This window comes from Salmo salar, unplaced genomic scaffold (genome assembly GCF_965601325.2).
Source record: "Salmo salar unplaced genomic scaffold, fSalSal1 ptg001228l, whole genome shotgun sequence".
In the NCBI taxonomy this organism is placed as follows: Eukaryota; Metazoa; Chordata; class Actinopteri; order Salmoniformes; family Salmonidae; genus Salmo; species Salmo salar.
This window is the reverse complement of record NW_027675656.1, coordinates 1-15832: the sequence shown is the minus strand read 5'-3', so window position 1 is coordinate 15832 and position 15832 is coordinate 1. Positions and strand designations below refer to the sequence as shown.

Sequence of the window (15832 nt, the reverse complement as noted above, 5' to 3'; positions counted from 1 at the left end):
GGCATCCGGAAAAAAGCTTGTCCGGAGAAGACAAGGTGAGCGCTACCATCAGTCCTGTGTCATGCCAACAGTAAAGCATCCTGAGACCATTCATGTGTGGGGTTGCTTCTCAGCCAAGGGAGTGGGCTCACTCACAATTTTGGCCCAAGAACACAGCCATGAATAAAGAATGGTACCAACACATCCTCTGAGAGCAACTTCTCCCAACCATCCAGGAACAGTTTGGTGACGAACAATGCCTTTTCCAGCATGATGGAGCACCTTGCCATAACGCAAAAGTGATAACTAAGTGGCTCGGGGAACAAAACATCGATATTTTGGGTCCATGGCCAGGAAACTCCCCAGACCTTAATCCCATTGAGAATTTGTGGTTAATCCTCAAAAGGCGGGTGGACAAACAAAAACCCACCAATTCTGACAAACTCCAAGCATTGATTTATGCAAGAATGGGCTGCCATCAGTCAGGATGTGGCCCAGAAGTTAATTGACAGCATGCCAGGGCGGATTGCAGAGGTCTTGAAAAAGAAGGGTCAACACTGCAAATATTGACTCTTTGCATCAACTTCATGTAATTGTCAATAAAAGCCTTTTGACACTTATGAAATGCTTGTAATTACACTTCAGTATTCCATAGTAACATCTAAAGACACTGAAGCAGAAAACTTTGTGGAAATTAATATTTGTGTCATTCTCAAAACTTTTGGCCACGACTGTAAGTTAACCCAGCCTTAACTATTACCCTTTTTCACCTCTGCCGTGCCGCAAACAACGCATAATTCACATCCTCCCTCCTGTCCAGCACTCCAGGATGCTCCTCCTCTCTTCTTCTTCTTCTCTCTCTCTCTCCCTCCCATTCCTCTGAAAAATTTGCTGAGCTATGCACTTAGACAAAAACGCTTTGGCCATCATATCTCTCTGCCTTCTCCTCGCCTGTTACTGCCACATCCTTCCCACTCGTCAACACTGGATAATCCCCACTCCCTTCTGACCCCACTCATCCTTTTAATAATCCACCACACTTCTCCCACAGGTGTGTCGCCCTTCCAATGGTGTCACAGAACCCGATGCCAACGTGACCTCTTTGCAATGACTGGAGGGTCCCCAGACTCTGTCCTGGGTGTACGTTTTGGCTGATTAAAATAATAACATTTTAGTCATTTATCAGATGCTCTTATCCAGAGCAATTTACAGTAGTGAATGCATACATTTCATACATTTTTTTCTCCGTACTGGTCCCCCGTGGGAATCGAACCCACAACCCTTAACATTGCAAACATCATGCTCTACCAACTGAGCCACAGGGGACCCCCAACCAACTCATAATCAAGCTTTGATTATTTGAATCAGCTGTGTAGCGTTAGAGCAACAACCAAAACGTGCACCCAGGACCGGGTTTGGGAACCCCCCTGGTGTAGATGACGTAGATCCCCCCCCACCACCACCACTCAGTCGGTGGCTGTCAGGTTGAGGCTAGCCAGCTAACTTACCATTGACAACGATAACATTCAAAACTATTTTCGCGCAAGACAGAAATAGCCAAAATACCAAAATGGATCAACAGTTTGAGGAAATTGATTCGTCTGGACAGTGGCAAAACCTTTATAATGTAAGTTGGGCATTCAATGTGTTTATTTATTTTTGCGTTGCTAACCTAGCAAACGTTAGCTAGCCAATTTAGTTAGCAACATAGCTATCTGCCGGTTACTAGCTAGCAATTATACACATTATCCATCATACTAGCTAGCCCAAAACGATGTAATTTTAACGGTATATTGAATGGATAATACTAGTCACACTGGTGTTGATCCTGAAAGATAAACGAAGCTTTACAGATAAAGAGTCAGACTTCCGGGAAACGTACATCAACATTAGCTTGCTAGCCTGTTTCTGAGAAATAGCAAAGACTTCCTGTAATAGTATGTGCGCATGTGTTGCCAATGTCATATCTAGGAAACTGGGCAGGTTACAGTGAAGTGGATGGAACACAAGTTAACTACTACCTACAATATAACAACCTATATAACTACCTACTATATAACTACCTACTATATAACTACCTACTATATAACTACCTACTATATAACTACCTATATAACTACCTACTATATAACTACCTATATAACTACCTACTATATAACTACCTATATAACTACCCACTATATAACTACCTACTATATAACTACCTATATAACTACCTACTATATAACTACCTATATAACTACCTACTATATAACTACCTACTATATATCTACCTATATAACTACCTACTATATAACTACCTATATAACTACCTACTATATAACTACCTATATAACTACCTACTATATAACTACCTATATAACTACCTACTATATATCTACCTATATAACTACCTACTATATAACTACCTACTATATATCTACCTATATAACTACCTACTATATAACTACCTACTATATAACTACCTGCTATATAACTACCTACTATATAACTACCTACTATATAACTACCTACTATATAACTACCTATATAACTACCTATATAACTACCTACTATATAACTACCTACTATATAACTACCTACTATATAACTACCTATATAACTACCTACTATATAACTACCTACTATATAACTACATATATAACTACCTATATAACTACCTACTATATAACTACCTATATAACTACCTACTATATAACTACCTATATAACTACCTACTATATAACTACCTACTATATAACTACCTACTATATAACTACCTACTATATAACTACCTACTATATAACTACCTATATAACTACCTACTATAGAACTACCTACTATATAACTACCTACTATATAACTACCTATATAACTACCTATATAACTACCTACTATATAACTACCTACTATATGACTACCTACTATATAACTACCTACTATATAACTACCTACTATAGAACTACCTACTATATAACTACCTACTATATAACTACCTATATAACTACCTACTATATATCTACCTATATAACTACCTACTATATAACTACCTACTATAGAACTACCTATATAACTACCTACTATATAACTACATACTATATAACTACCTACTATAGAACTACCTATATAACTACCTACTATATAACTACCTATATAACTACCTACTATATAACTACCTACTATAGAACTACCTATATAACTACCTACTATATAACTACTTACTATATAACTACTTACTATAGAACTACCTATAGAACTACCTACTATAGAACTACCTACTATAGAACTACCTATATAACTACCTACTATATAACTACATACTATATAACTACCTATATAACTACCTACTATATAATTACCTATATAACTACCTACTATATAACTACCTACTATATAACTACCTATATAACTACCTACTATATAACTACCTACTATATAACTACCTACTATAGAACTACCTATATAACTACCTACTATATAACTACCTACTATAGAACTACCTATATAACTACCTACTATATAATTACCTATATAACTACCTACTATATAATTACCTATATAACTACCTACTATATAACTACCTATATAACTACCTACTATATATCTACCTATATAACTACCTACTATATAACTACCTACTATAGAACTACCTATATAACTACCTACTATATAACTACATACTATATAACTACCTACTATAGAACTACCTATATAACTACCTACTATATAACTACCTATATAACTACCTACTATATAATTACCTATATAACTACCTACTATATAACTACCTACTATAGAACTACCTATATAACTACCTACTATATAACTACTTACTATATAACTACTTACTATAGAACTACCTATAGAACTACCTACTATAGAACTACCTACTATAGAACTACCTACTATAGAACTACCTACTATAGAACTACCTATATAACTACCTACTATATAACTACATACTATATAACTACCTATATAACTACCTACTATATAATTACCTATATAACTACCTACTATATAACTACCTACTATATAACTACCTATATAACTACCTACTATATAACTACCTACTATATAACTACCTACTATATAACTACCTATATAACTACCTACTATATAACTACCTACTATATAACTACCTACTATATAACTACCTACTATAACTACCTATATAACTACCTACTACCTATATAACTACCTACTATATAACTACCTACTATATAACTACCTATATAACTACCTATATAACTATCTACTATATAACTACTACCTATATAACTACCTACTATATAACTACCTACTATATAACTACCTACTATATAACTACCTATATAACTACCTACTATATAACTAACTACCTATATAACTACCTACTATATAACTACCTACTATATAACTACCTATATAACTACCTACTATATAACTACCCAAATAACTACCTACTATATAACTACCTACTATATAACTACCTATATAACTACCTACTATATAACTACCTATATAACTACCTACTATATAACTACCTATATAACTACCTACTATATATCTACCTACTATATATCTACCTATATAACTACCTATATAACTACCTACTATATAACTACCTACTATATAACTACCTATATAACTACCTATATAACTACCTACTATATAACTACCTATATAACTACCTATATAACTACCTATATAACTACCTACTATATAACTACCTATATAACTACCTACTATATAACTACCTATATAACTACCTACTATATAACTACCTACTATATAACTACCTACTATATATCTACCTATATAACTACCTACTATATAACTACCTACTATAGAACTACCTACTATATAACTACCTACTATAGAACTACCTACTATAGAACTACCTACTATATAACTACCTATATAACTACCTACTATATAACTACCTACTATATAACTACCTACTATAGAACTACCTACTATAGAACTACCTACTATATAACTACCTATATAACTACCTACTATATAACTACCTACTATATAACTACATACTATATAACTACCTATATAACTACCTACTATATAACTACCTATATAACTACCTATATAACTACCTACTATATAACTACCTATATAACTACCTACTATATAACTACCTATATAACTACCTACTATATAACTACCTATATAACTACCTATATAACTACCTACTATATAACTACATATATAACTACCTATATAACTACCTATATAACTACATATATAACTACCTACTCGGTCACACGGAACACACAGTCCTGTTTTCTTATTCTAGTTATTAGGAGAGTGTTATAGTTCATTTTATTTATTTTTCATGCATTTACATGCACGCTAGTAGTCCATGAGCCAGGGGGCCTGTCGGGCTCACCTGGGCAGAGGGTTATAGACTGGTTATAGACTGGTTATAGACTGGTTATAGACTGGTTATAGACTGGTTATAGACTGGTTATAGACTGGTTATAGACAGGGTTATAGACTGGTTATAGACTGGTTATAGACTGGGTTATAGACTGGTTATAGACTGGTTATAGACTGGTTATAGACTGGGTTATAGACTGGTTATAGACTGGTTATAGACTGGTTATAGACTGGTTATAGACTGGTTATAGACTGGGTTATAGACTGGTTATAGACTGGTTATAGACTGGTTATAGACTGGGTTATAGACTGGGTTATAGACTGGTTATAGACTGGTTATAGACTGGGTTATAGACTGGTTATAGACTGGTTATAGACTGGGTTATAGACTGGGTTATAGACTGGTTATAGACTGGTTATAGACTGGGTTATAGACTGGTTATAGACTGGTTATAGACTGGTTATAGACTGGGTTATAGACTGGTTATAGACTGGTTATAGACAGGGTTATAGACTGGGTTATAGACTGGGTTATAGACTGGTTATAGACTGGTTATAGACTGGTTATAGACAGGGTTATAGACAGGGTTATAGACTGGGTTATAGACTGGTTATAGACAGGGTTATAGACAGGGTTATAGACAGGGTTATAGACAGGGTTATAGACAGGGTTTAGGCTAGGGATAGGATACAGGGTTATAGGCAGGGTTATAGGCAGGGTTATAGACAGGGTTATAGACAGGGTTATAGAGGGTTTAGGCTAGGAATAGGATACAGGGTTATAGACAGGGTTATAGACAGGGTTATAGAGGGTTTAGGCTAGGGATAGGATACAGGGTTATAGACAGGGTTATAGACCAGGGTTATAGACAGGGTTATAGAGGGTTTAGGCTAGGGATAGGATACAGGGTTATAGACAGGGTTATAGACAGAGTTATAGACAGGGTTATAGGCAGGGTTATCGAGGTTATAGACAGAATTATAGACAGGGTTATAGGGGTTTTAGGCTAGGGATAGGATACAGGGTTATAGACAGGGTTATAGACAGGGTTATAGAGGGTTTAGGCTAGGGATAGGATACAGGGTTATAGACAGGGTTATAGACAGAGTTATAGACAGGGTTATAGGGGGTTTAGGCTAGGGCTAGGATACAGGGTTATAGACAGGGTTATAGACAGGGTTATAGACAGGATTATAGACAGGGTTATAGACAGGGTTATAGACAGGGTTATATGCAGGGTTATATGCAGGGTTATATGCAGGGTTATAGAGGTTCTAGGCAGGGTTATAGAGGTTCTAGGCTAGGGACAGGATATATGTTATAGACAGGGTTATATGCAGGGTTATTATAGACAGGGTTATAGTAGAGGTATACTCAGTAGCAAGCTGACCCAGCTAATTAGTTAGGTAGTGTATACCCAGTAGCCAGTAGTTAGCTGACCTAGCTTATTAGTTAGGTAGTGTATACCCAGTAGTTAGCTGACCTAGCTAATTAGTTAGGTAGTGTATACCCAGTAGTTAGCTGAACTAGCTAATTAGTTAGGTAGTGTATACCCAGTAGTTAGCTGACCTAGCTAATTAGTTAGGTAGTGTATACCCAGTAGCCAGTAGTTAGCTGAACTAGCTAATTAGTTAGGTAGTGTATACCCAGTAGTAAGCTGACCCAGCTAATTAGTTAGGTAGTGTATACCCAGTAGTTAGCTGACCTAGCTAATTAGTTAGGTAGTGTATACCCAGTAGCCAGTAGTTAGCTGACCTAGCTAATTAGTCAGGTAGTGTATACCCAGTAGTTAGCTGACCCAGCTAATTAGTTAGGTAGTGTATACCCAGTAGCCAGTAGTTAGCTGACCTAGCTAATTAGTCAGGTAGTGTATACCCAGTAGCCAGTAGTTAGCTGACCTAGCTAATTAGTCAGGTAGTGTATACCCAGTAGCCAGTAGTTAGCTGACCTAGCTAATTAGTTAGGTAGTGTATACCCAGTAGTAAGCTGACCTAGCTAATTAGTTAGGTAGTGTATACCCAGTAGCCAGTAGTTAGCTGACCCAGCTAATTAGTTAGGTAGTGTATACCCAGTAGTTAGCTGACCCAGCTAATTAGTTAGGTAGTGTATACCCAGTAGTTAGCTGACCCAGCTAATTAGTTAGGTAGTGTATACCCAGTAGCCAGTAGTTAGCTGACCCAGCTAATTAGTTAGGTAGTGTATACCCAGTAGCCAGTAGTAAGCAGACCTAGCTAATTAGTTAGGTAGTGTATACCCAGTAGTTAGCTGACCCAGCTAATTAGTTAGGTAGTGTATACCCAGTAGTTAGCTGACCTAGCTAATTAGTTAGGTAGTGTATACCCAGTAGCCAGTAGTAAGCATACCTAGCTAATTAGTTAGGTAGTGTATACCCAGTAGTTAGCTGACCCAGCTAATTAGTTAGGTAGTGTATACCCAGTAGCCAGTAGTTAGCTGACCTAGCTAATTAGTCAGGTAGTGTATACCCAGTAGTTAGCTGACCCAACTAATTAGTTAGGTAGTGTATACCCAGTAGCCAGTAGTTAGCTGACCTAGCTAATTAGTTAGGTAGTGTATACCCAGTAGCCAGTAGTTAGCTGACCTAGCTAATTAGTCAGGTAGTGTATACCCAGTAGTTAGCTGACCTAGCTAATTAGTCAGGTAGTGTATACCCAGTAGTTAGCTGACCCAGCTAATTAGTTAGGTAGTGTATACCCAGTAGCCAGTAGTTAGCTGACCTAGCTAATTAGTCAGGTAGTGTATACCCAGTAGCCAGTAGTTAGCTGACCTAACTAATTAGTCAGGTAGTGTATACCCAGTAGCCAGTAGTTAGCTGACCTAGCTAATTAGTCAGGTAGTGTATACCCAGTAGCCAGTAGTAAACATTTCTAAGAAGTCGATAGGTAACTTGTTTGTTAGTTCTCTTACTGCAGATGTCTGCTTGGTTAGTAGCTGTATGGGTCGTCAGACCTGGTCACATTTCAACTGACAGTCATTGGCTGGTTTTCGTTGTCATGTTTTTTTCCTCAGGAAATCCGAAGCCAAGCCAGTGACTATTCATATCAGATGGCAAAACGTCCAGAGAATCAGAACCGAAACCGGTACAGAGACGTCAGCCCCTGTGAGTATTTCTGTCTGTGCAACTATCGTTCATGAAGTAGCCTTACGCTACGTTCATGAAGTAGCCTTACGCTAGTCGTCGTTGTGATGAACGTTTTTGCAACTTGACGATTCGCGATATTTTTTAAAAATTTTTTACACGTTTTTAAATATCTTTCGTCTCTGGTTTCAGATGATCACAGTCGCGTTAAACTTGAAAACTCTGAAAATGACTACATCAATGCAAGTTTAGTGATGGTGGAGGAAGCTCAAAGAATCTATATCCTGTCTCAGGTCAGTACATACAAGTAGTGAAGCCCAAAGAATCTATTTCCTGTCTCAGGTCAGTACATACAAGTAGTGAAGCCCAAAGAATCTATTTCCTGTCTCAGGTCAGTACATACAAGTAGTGAAGCCCAAAGAATCTATATCCTGTCTCAGGTCAGTACATACAAGTAGTGAAGCTCAAAGAATCTATATCCTGTCTCAGGTCAGTACATACAAGTAGTGAAGCCCAAAGAATCTATTTCCTGTCTCAGGTCAGTACATACAAGTAGTGAAGCCCAAAGAATCTATTTCCTGTCACAGGTCAGTACATACAAGTAGTGAAGCCCAAAGAATCTATTTCCTGTCTCAGGTCAGTACATACAAGTAGTGAAGCCCAAAGAATCTATTTCCTGTCTCAGGTCAGTACATACAAGTAGTGAAGCCCAAAGAATCTATTTCCTGTCTCAGGTCAGTACATACAAGTAGTGAAGCCCAAAGAATCTATTTCCTGTCACAGGTCAGTACATACAAGTAGTGAAGCCCAAAGAATCTATTTCCTGTCTCAGGTCAGTACATACAAGTATCTCAGACGTTTCCGTTCATTATGTACTGATCGTTTGAAGTGAGATTTTCTCTAAACACGCACTAAGGATTGTGGATGTTTATTTTGAAGGTTGGTCTGTGTTTCAGTTGGTGATGAAGCAGTGTGTTGTGTTTTCTCCCAAAGGGCCCCCTGAAGAACACATGCGGTCACTTCTGGTTGATGGTCTGGGAGCAGAACTCCAAAGCTGTTATAATGCTGAACAGAATCATAGAGAAAGGGTCTGTAAGTAGCCTACATAAATGTTATAATGCTGAACAGAATCCTACATAAATGTTATAATGCTGAACAGAATCCTAGAGAAGGGGTCTGTAAGTAGCCTACATAAATGTTATAATGCTGAACAGAATCCTAGAGAAGGGGTCTGTAAGTAGCCTACATAAATGTTATAATGCTGAACAGAATCCTACATAAATGTTATAATGCTGAACAGAATCCTAGAGAAGGGGTCTGTAAGTAGCCTACATAAATGTTATAATGCTGAACAGAATCCCAGAGAAGGGGTCTGTAAGTAGCCTACATAAATGTTATAATGCTGAACAGAATCCTACATAAATGTTATAATGCTGAACAGAATCCTACATAAATGTTATAATGCTGAACAGAATCATAGAGAAAGGGTCTGTAAGTAGCCTACATAAATGTTATAATGCTGAACAGAATCCTAGAGAAGGGGTCTGTAAGTAGCCTACATAAATGTTATAATGCTGAACAGAATCATAGACAAAGGGTCTGTAAGTAGCCTACATAAATGTTATAATGCTGAACAGAATCCTACATAAATGTTATAATGCTGAACAGAATCATAGACAAAGGGTCTGTAAGTAGCCTACATAAATGTTATAATGCTGAACAGAATCCTACATAAATGTTATAATGCTGAACAGAATCCTACATAAATATTATAATGCTGAACAGAATCCTACATAAATGTTATAATGCTGAACAGAATCCTAGAGAAGGGGTCTGTAAGTAGCCTACATAAATGTTATAATGCTGAACAGAATCATAGACAAAGGGTCTTTAAGTAGCCTACATAAATGTTATAATGCTGAACAGAATCCTACATAAATGTTATAATGCTGAACAGAATCCTAGAGAAGGGGTCTGTAAGTAGCCTACATAAATGTTATAATGCTGAACAGAATCCTACATAAATGTTATAATGCTGAACAGAATCCTACATAAATGTTATAATGCTGAACAGAATCCTACATAAATGTTATAATGCTGAACAGAATCCTAGAGAAGGGGTCTGTAAGTAGCCTACATAAATGTTATAATGCTGAACAGAATCCTACATAAATGTTATAATGCTGAACAGAATCCTAGAGAAAGGGTCTGTAAGTAGCCTACATAAATGTTATAATGCTGAACAGAATCCTAGAGAAGGGGTCTGTAAGTAGCCTACATAAATGTTATAATGCTGAACAGAATCCTACATAAATGTTATAATGCTGAACAGAATCCTAGAGAAAGGGTCTGTAAGTAGCCTACATAAATGTTATAATGCTGAACAGAATCCTAGAGAAGGGGTCTGTAAGTAGCCTACATAAATGTTATAATGCTGAACAGAATCTTAGAGAAGGGGTCTGTAAGTAGCCTACATAAATGTTATAATGCTGAACAGAATCTTAGAGAAGGGATCTGTAAGTACCCTACATAAATGTTATAATGCTGAACAGTGAGGACCAACACACTCTACAGCTGATGTATTGTCCCCCCCAACAGGAGAAGTGTCCTCACTACTACAGCTGATGTATTGTCCCCCCCCCCAACAGGAGAAGTGTCCTCAGTACTACAGCTGATGTATTGTCCCCCCCCAACAGGAGAAGTGTCCTCAGTACTACAGCTGATGTATTGTCCCCCCCCCCCCCAACAGGAGAAGTGTCCTCAGTACTACAGCTGATGTATTGTCCCCCCCCCCCAACAGGAGAAGTGTCCTCAGTACTACAGCTGATGTATTGTCCCCCCCAACAGGAGAAGTGTCCTCAGTACTACAGCTGATGTATTGTCCCCCCCCCCAACAGGAGAAGTGTCCTCAGTACTACAGCTGATGTATTGTCCCCCCCCCCCCAACAGGAGAAGTGTCCTCAGTACTACAGCTGATGTATTGACCCCCCCCAACAGGAGAAGTGTCCTCAGTACTACAGCTGATGTATTGTCCCCCCCCCCAACAGGAGAAGTGTCCTCAGTACTACAGCTGATGTATTGTCCCCTCCCCAACAGGAGAAGTGTCCTCAGTACTACAGCTGATGTATTGTCCCCCCCCAACAGGAGAAGTGTCCTCAGTACTACAGCTGATGTATTGTCCCCCCCCAACAGGAGAAGTGTGCTCAGTACTACAGCTGATGTATTGTCCCCCCCCCCAACAGGAGAAGTGTGCTCAGTACTACAGCTGATGTATTGTCCCCCCCCCCAACAGGAGAAGTGTCCTCAGTACTACAGCTGATGTATTGTCCCCCCCAACAGGAGAAGTGTCCTCAGTACTACAGCTGATGTATTGTCCCCCCCCCCCAACAGGAGAAGTGTCCTCAGTACTACAGCTGATGTATTGTCCCCCCCCAACAGGAGAAGTGTCCTCAGTACTACAGCTGATGTATTGTCCCCCCCAACAGGAGAAGTGTCCTCAGTACTACAGCTGATGTATTGTCCCCCCCCCCCAACAGGAGAAGTGTCCTCAGTACTACAGCTGATGTATTGTCCCCCCCCCAACAGGAGAAGTGTCCTCAGTACTACAGCTGATGTATTCCCCCCCCCCCAACAGGAGAAGTGTCCTCAGTACTACAGCTGATGTATTGTCCCCCCCCCCAACAGGAGAAGTGTCCTCAGTACTACAGCTGATGTATTGTCCCCCCCCCCCAACAGGAGAAGTGTCCTTAGTACTACAGCTGATGTATTGTCCCCCCCCCAACAGGAGAAGTGTCCTCAGTACTACAGCTGATGTATTGTCCCCCCCCCCCAACAGGAGAAGTGTCCTCAGTACTACAGCTGATGTATTGTCCCCCCCCCCCAAACAGGAGAAGTGTCCTCAGTACTACAGCTGATGTATTATCCCCCCCCAACAGGAGAAGTGTCCTCAGTACTACAGCTGATGTATTGTCCCCCCCCCCAACAGGAGAAGTGTCCTCAGTACTACAGCTGATGTATTGTCCCCCCCCCCCAACAGGAGAAGTGTCCTCAGTACTACAGCTGATGTATTGTCCCCCCCAACAGGAGAAGTGTCCTCAGTACTACAGCTGATGTATTGTCCCCCCCCCCAACAGGAGAAGTGTCCTCAGTACTACAGCTGATGTATTGACCCCCCCCCAACAGGAGAAGTGTCCTCAGTACTACAGCTGATGTATTGTCCCCCCCCCCAACAGGAGAAGTGTCCTCAGTACTACAGCTGATGTATTGTCCCCCCCCCCCAACAGGAGAAGTGTCCTCAGTACTACAGCTGATGTATTGTCCCCCCCAACAGGAGAAGTGTCCTCAGTACTACAGCTGATGTATTGTCCCCCCCCCAACAGGAGAAGTGTCCTCAGTACTACAGCTGATGTATTGTCCCCCCCCCCAACAGGAGAAGTGTCCTCAGTACTACAGCTGATGTATTGTCCCCCCCCCCCAACAGGAGAAGTGTCCTCAGTACTACAGCTGATGTATTGTCCCCCCCCAACAGGAGAAGTGTCCTCAGTACTACAGCTGATGTATTGTCCCCCCCAACAGGAGAAGTGTCCTCAGTACTACAGCTGATGTATTGTCCCCCCCCCCAACAGGAGAAGTGTCCTCAGTACTACAGCTGATGTATTGTCCCCCCCCCAACAGGAGAAGTGTCCTCAGTACTACAGCTGATGTATTGTCCCCCCCCCCAACAGGAGAAGTGTCCTCAGTACTACAGCTGATGTATTGTCCCCCCCCCCAACAGGAGAAGTGTCCTCAGTACTACAGCTGATGTATTGTCCCCCCCAACAGGAGAAGTGTCCTCAGTACTACAGCTGATGTATTGTCCCCCCCCCCAACAGGAGAAGTGTCCTCAGTACTACAGCTGATGTATTGTCCCCCCCCCCCAACAGGAGAAGTGTGCTCAGTACTACAGCTGATGTATTGTCCCCCCCCCCCAACAGGAGAAGTGTCCTCAGTACTACAGCTGATGTATTGTCCCCCCCCCCAACAGGAGAAGTGTCCTCAGTACTACAGCTGATGTATTGTCCCCCCCCCCCAACAGGAGAAGTGTCCTCACTACTACAGCTGATGTATTGTCCCCCCCCCCAACAGGAGAAGTGTCCTCAGTACTACAGCTGATGTATTGTCCCCCCCCCCAACAGGAGAAGTGTCCTCAGTACTACAGCTGATGTATTGTCCCCCCCCCCCAACAGGAGAAGTGTCCTCAGTACTACAGCTGATGTATTGTCCCTCCCCCCAACAGGAGAAGTGTCCTCAGTACTACAGCTGATGTATTGTCCCCCCCCCCAACAGGAGAAGTGTCCTCAGTACTACAGCTGATGTATTGTCCCCCCCCCCAACAGGAGAAGTGTCCTCAGTACTACAGCTGATGTATTGTCCCCCCCCCCCAACAGGAGAAGTGTCCTCAGTACTACAGCTGATGTATTGTCCCCCCCAACAGGAGAAGTGTCCTCAGTACTACAGCTGATGTATTGTCCCCCCCCCCAACAGGAGAAGTGTCCTCAGTACTACAGCTGATGTATTGTCCCCCCCCCAACAGGAGAAGTGTCCTCAGTACTACAGCTGATGTATTGTCCCCCCCCCCCCCAACAGGAGAAGTGTCCTCAGTACTACAGCTGATGTATTGTCCCCCCCCCCCCCAACAGGAGAAGTGTGCTCAGTACTACAGCTGATGTATTGTCCCCCCCCCCCAACAGGAGAAGTGTGCTCAGTACTACAGCTGATGTATTGTCCCCCCCCCAACAGGAGAAGTGTCCTCAGTACTACAGCTGATGTATTGTCCCCCCCCAACAGGAGAAGTGTCCTCAGTACTACAGCTGATGTATTGTCCCCCCCCAACAGGAGAAGTGTCCTCAGTACTACAGCTGATGTATTGTCCCCCCCAACAGGAGAAGTGTGCTCAGTACTACAGCTGATGTATTGTCCCCCCCAACAGGAGAAGTGTGCTCAGTACTACAGCTGATGTATTGTCCCCCCCCCCAACAGGAGAAGTGTGCTCAGTACTACAGCTGATGTATTGTCCCCCCCCCCAACAGGAGAAGTGTGCTCAGTACTACAGCTGATGTATTGTCCCCCCCCCCCAACAGGAGAAGTGTCCTCAGTACTACAGCTGATGTATTGTCCCCCCCCCCCAACAGGAGAAGTGTCCTCAGTACTACAGCTGATGTATTGTCCCCACCCCCCCAACAGGAGAAGTGTCCTCAGTACTACAGCTGATGTATTGTCCCCCCCCCCAACAGGAGAAGTGTCCTCAGTACTACAGCTGATGTATTGTCCCCCCCCCCCAACAGGAGAAGTGTCTCTCAGTACTACAGCTGATGTATTGTCCCCCCCCCAACAGGAGAAGTGTGCTCAGTACTACAGCTGATGTATTGTCCCCCCCCCCAACAGGAGAAGTGTCCTCAGTACTACAGCTGATGTATTGTCCCCCCCCCCAACAGGAGAAGTGTCCTCAGTACTACAGCTGATGTATTGTCCCCCCCCCAACAGGAGAAGTGTCCTCAGTACTACAGCTGATGTATTGTCCCCCCCCCAACAGGAGAAGTGTGCTCAGTACTACAGCTGATGTATTGTCCCCCCCCCCCAACAGGAGAAGTGTGCTCAGTACTACAGCTGATGTATTGTCCCCCCCCCCCAACAGGAGAAGTGTCCTCAGTACTACAGCTGATGTATTGTCCCCCCCCCAACAGGAGAAGTGTGCTCAGTACTGGCCTACAGCTGAGGGACACCAGTTGTCTTATACAGACACAGGGTTTGTTGTGACGCTGGTGAAGGAAGAGGACATGTCCTACTACGTCATACGAGTGTTGGAGCTGAGGAACACAGAGGTGAGATTCTACGTCTCCGTGGACGTCTCCGTTGTCACGAGGAAGTTGTTGTTGTTGTTATTAACATCGTCACTGTTATTAAATCACATGCCTTGTCCAGACAGGAGAAACCAGAGAGATATACCACTTTCACTACACCACCTGGCCTGATTTCGGCGTCCCAGAATCACCGGCCTCTTTCCTCAACTTCCTGGTCAAGGTGCGGGAGTCTGGCTCATTGGGGCCGGAGCATGGGCCGTCCGTGGTCCACTGCAGCGCTGGGATTGGACGATCAGGGACCTTCTCATTGGTTGACACGTGTCTCATCCTGGTAACCTCAATACTTCCTGTTTTACGTTGTTATTGAATTCCCTACTTGGTATGAAAGTAGACTAGCGTCCCGTTCAGGGGCTGTGATTGGACGTTAAGCTGGTCTCGGACAAGGCTTTACTACTTGGTGTTTCACACCAGCTTCCTGGTCAAACTGTATTTCTATTTATTGATTTCACCTTTATTTAACCAGGTAGGCCAGTGGAGAACAAGTCCTTTATTTAACCAGGT

General features: G+C 41.6%; 1 protein-coding gene across 1 annotated transcript; it reads left to right on the top strand.

Annotated features, from left to right (window-relative positions):
• Nucleotides 1-1425: 1425 nt before the first annotated feature.
• On the top strand, nt 1426-15602 carry LOC106591389 (tyrosine-protein phosphatase non-receptor type 2; the record flags this gene model as incomplete). The annotated part of the gene is given in 6 exon segments (XM_082972741.1): nt 1426-1606; nt 8363-8453; nt 8625-8725; nt 9426-9524; nt 15155-15292; nt 15393-15602. Coding segments are annotated over 6 exon segments (696 nt in total), but the record flags the coding sequence as incomplete, so codon positions are not given.
• Nucleotides 15603-15832: the final 230 nt, after the last annotated feature.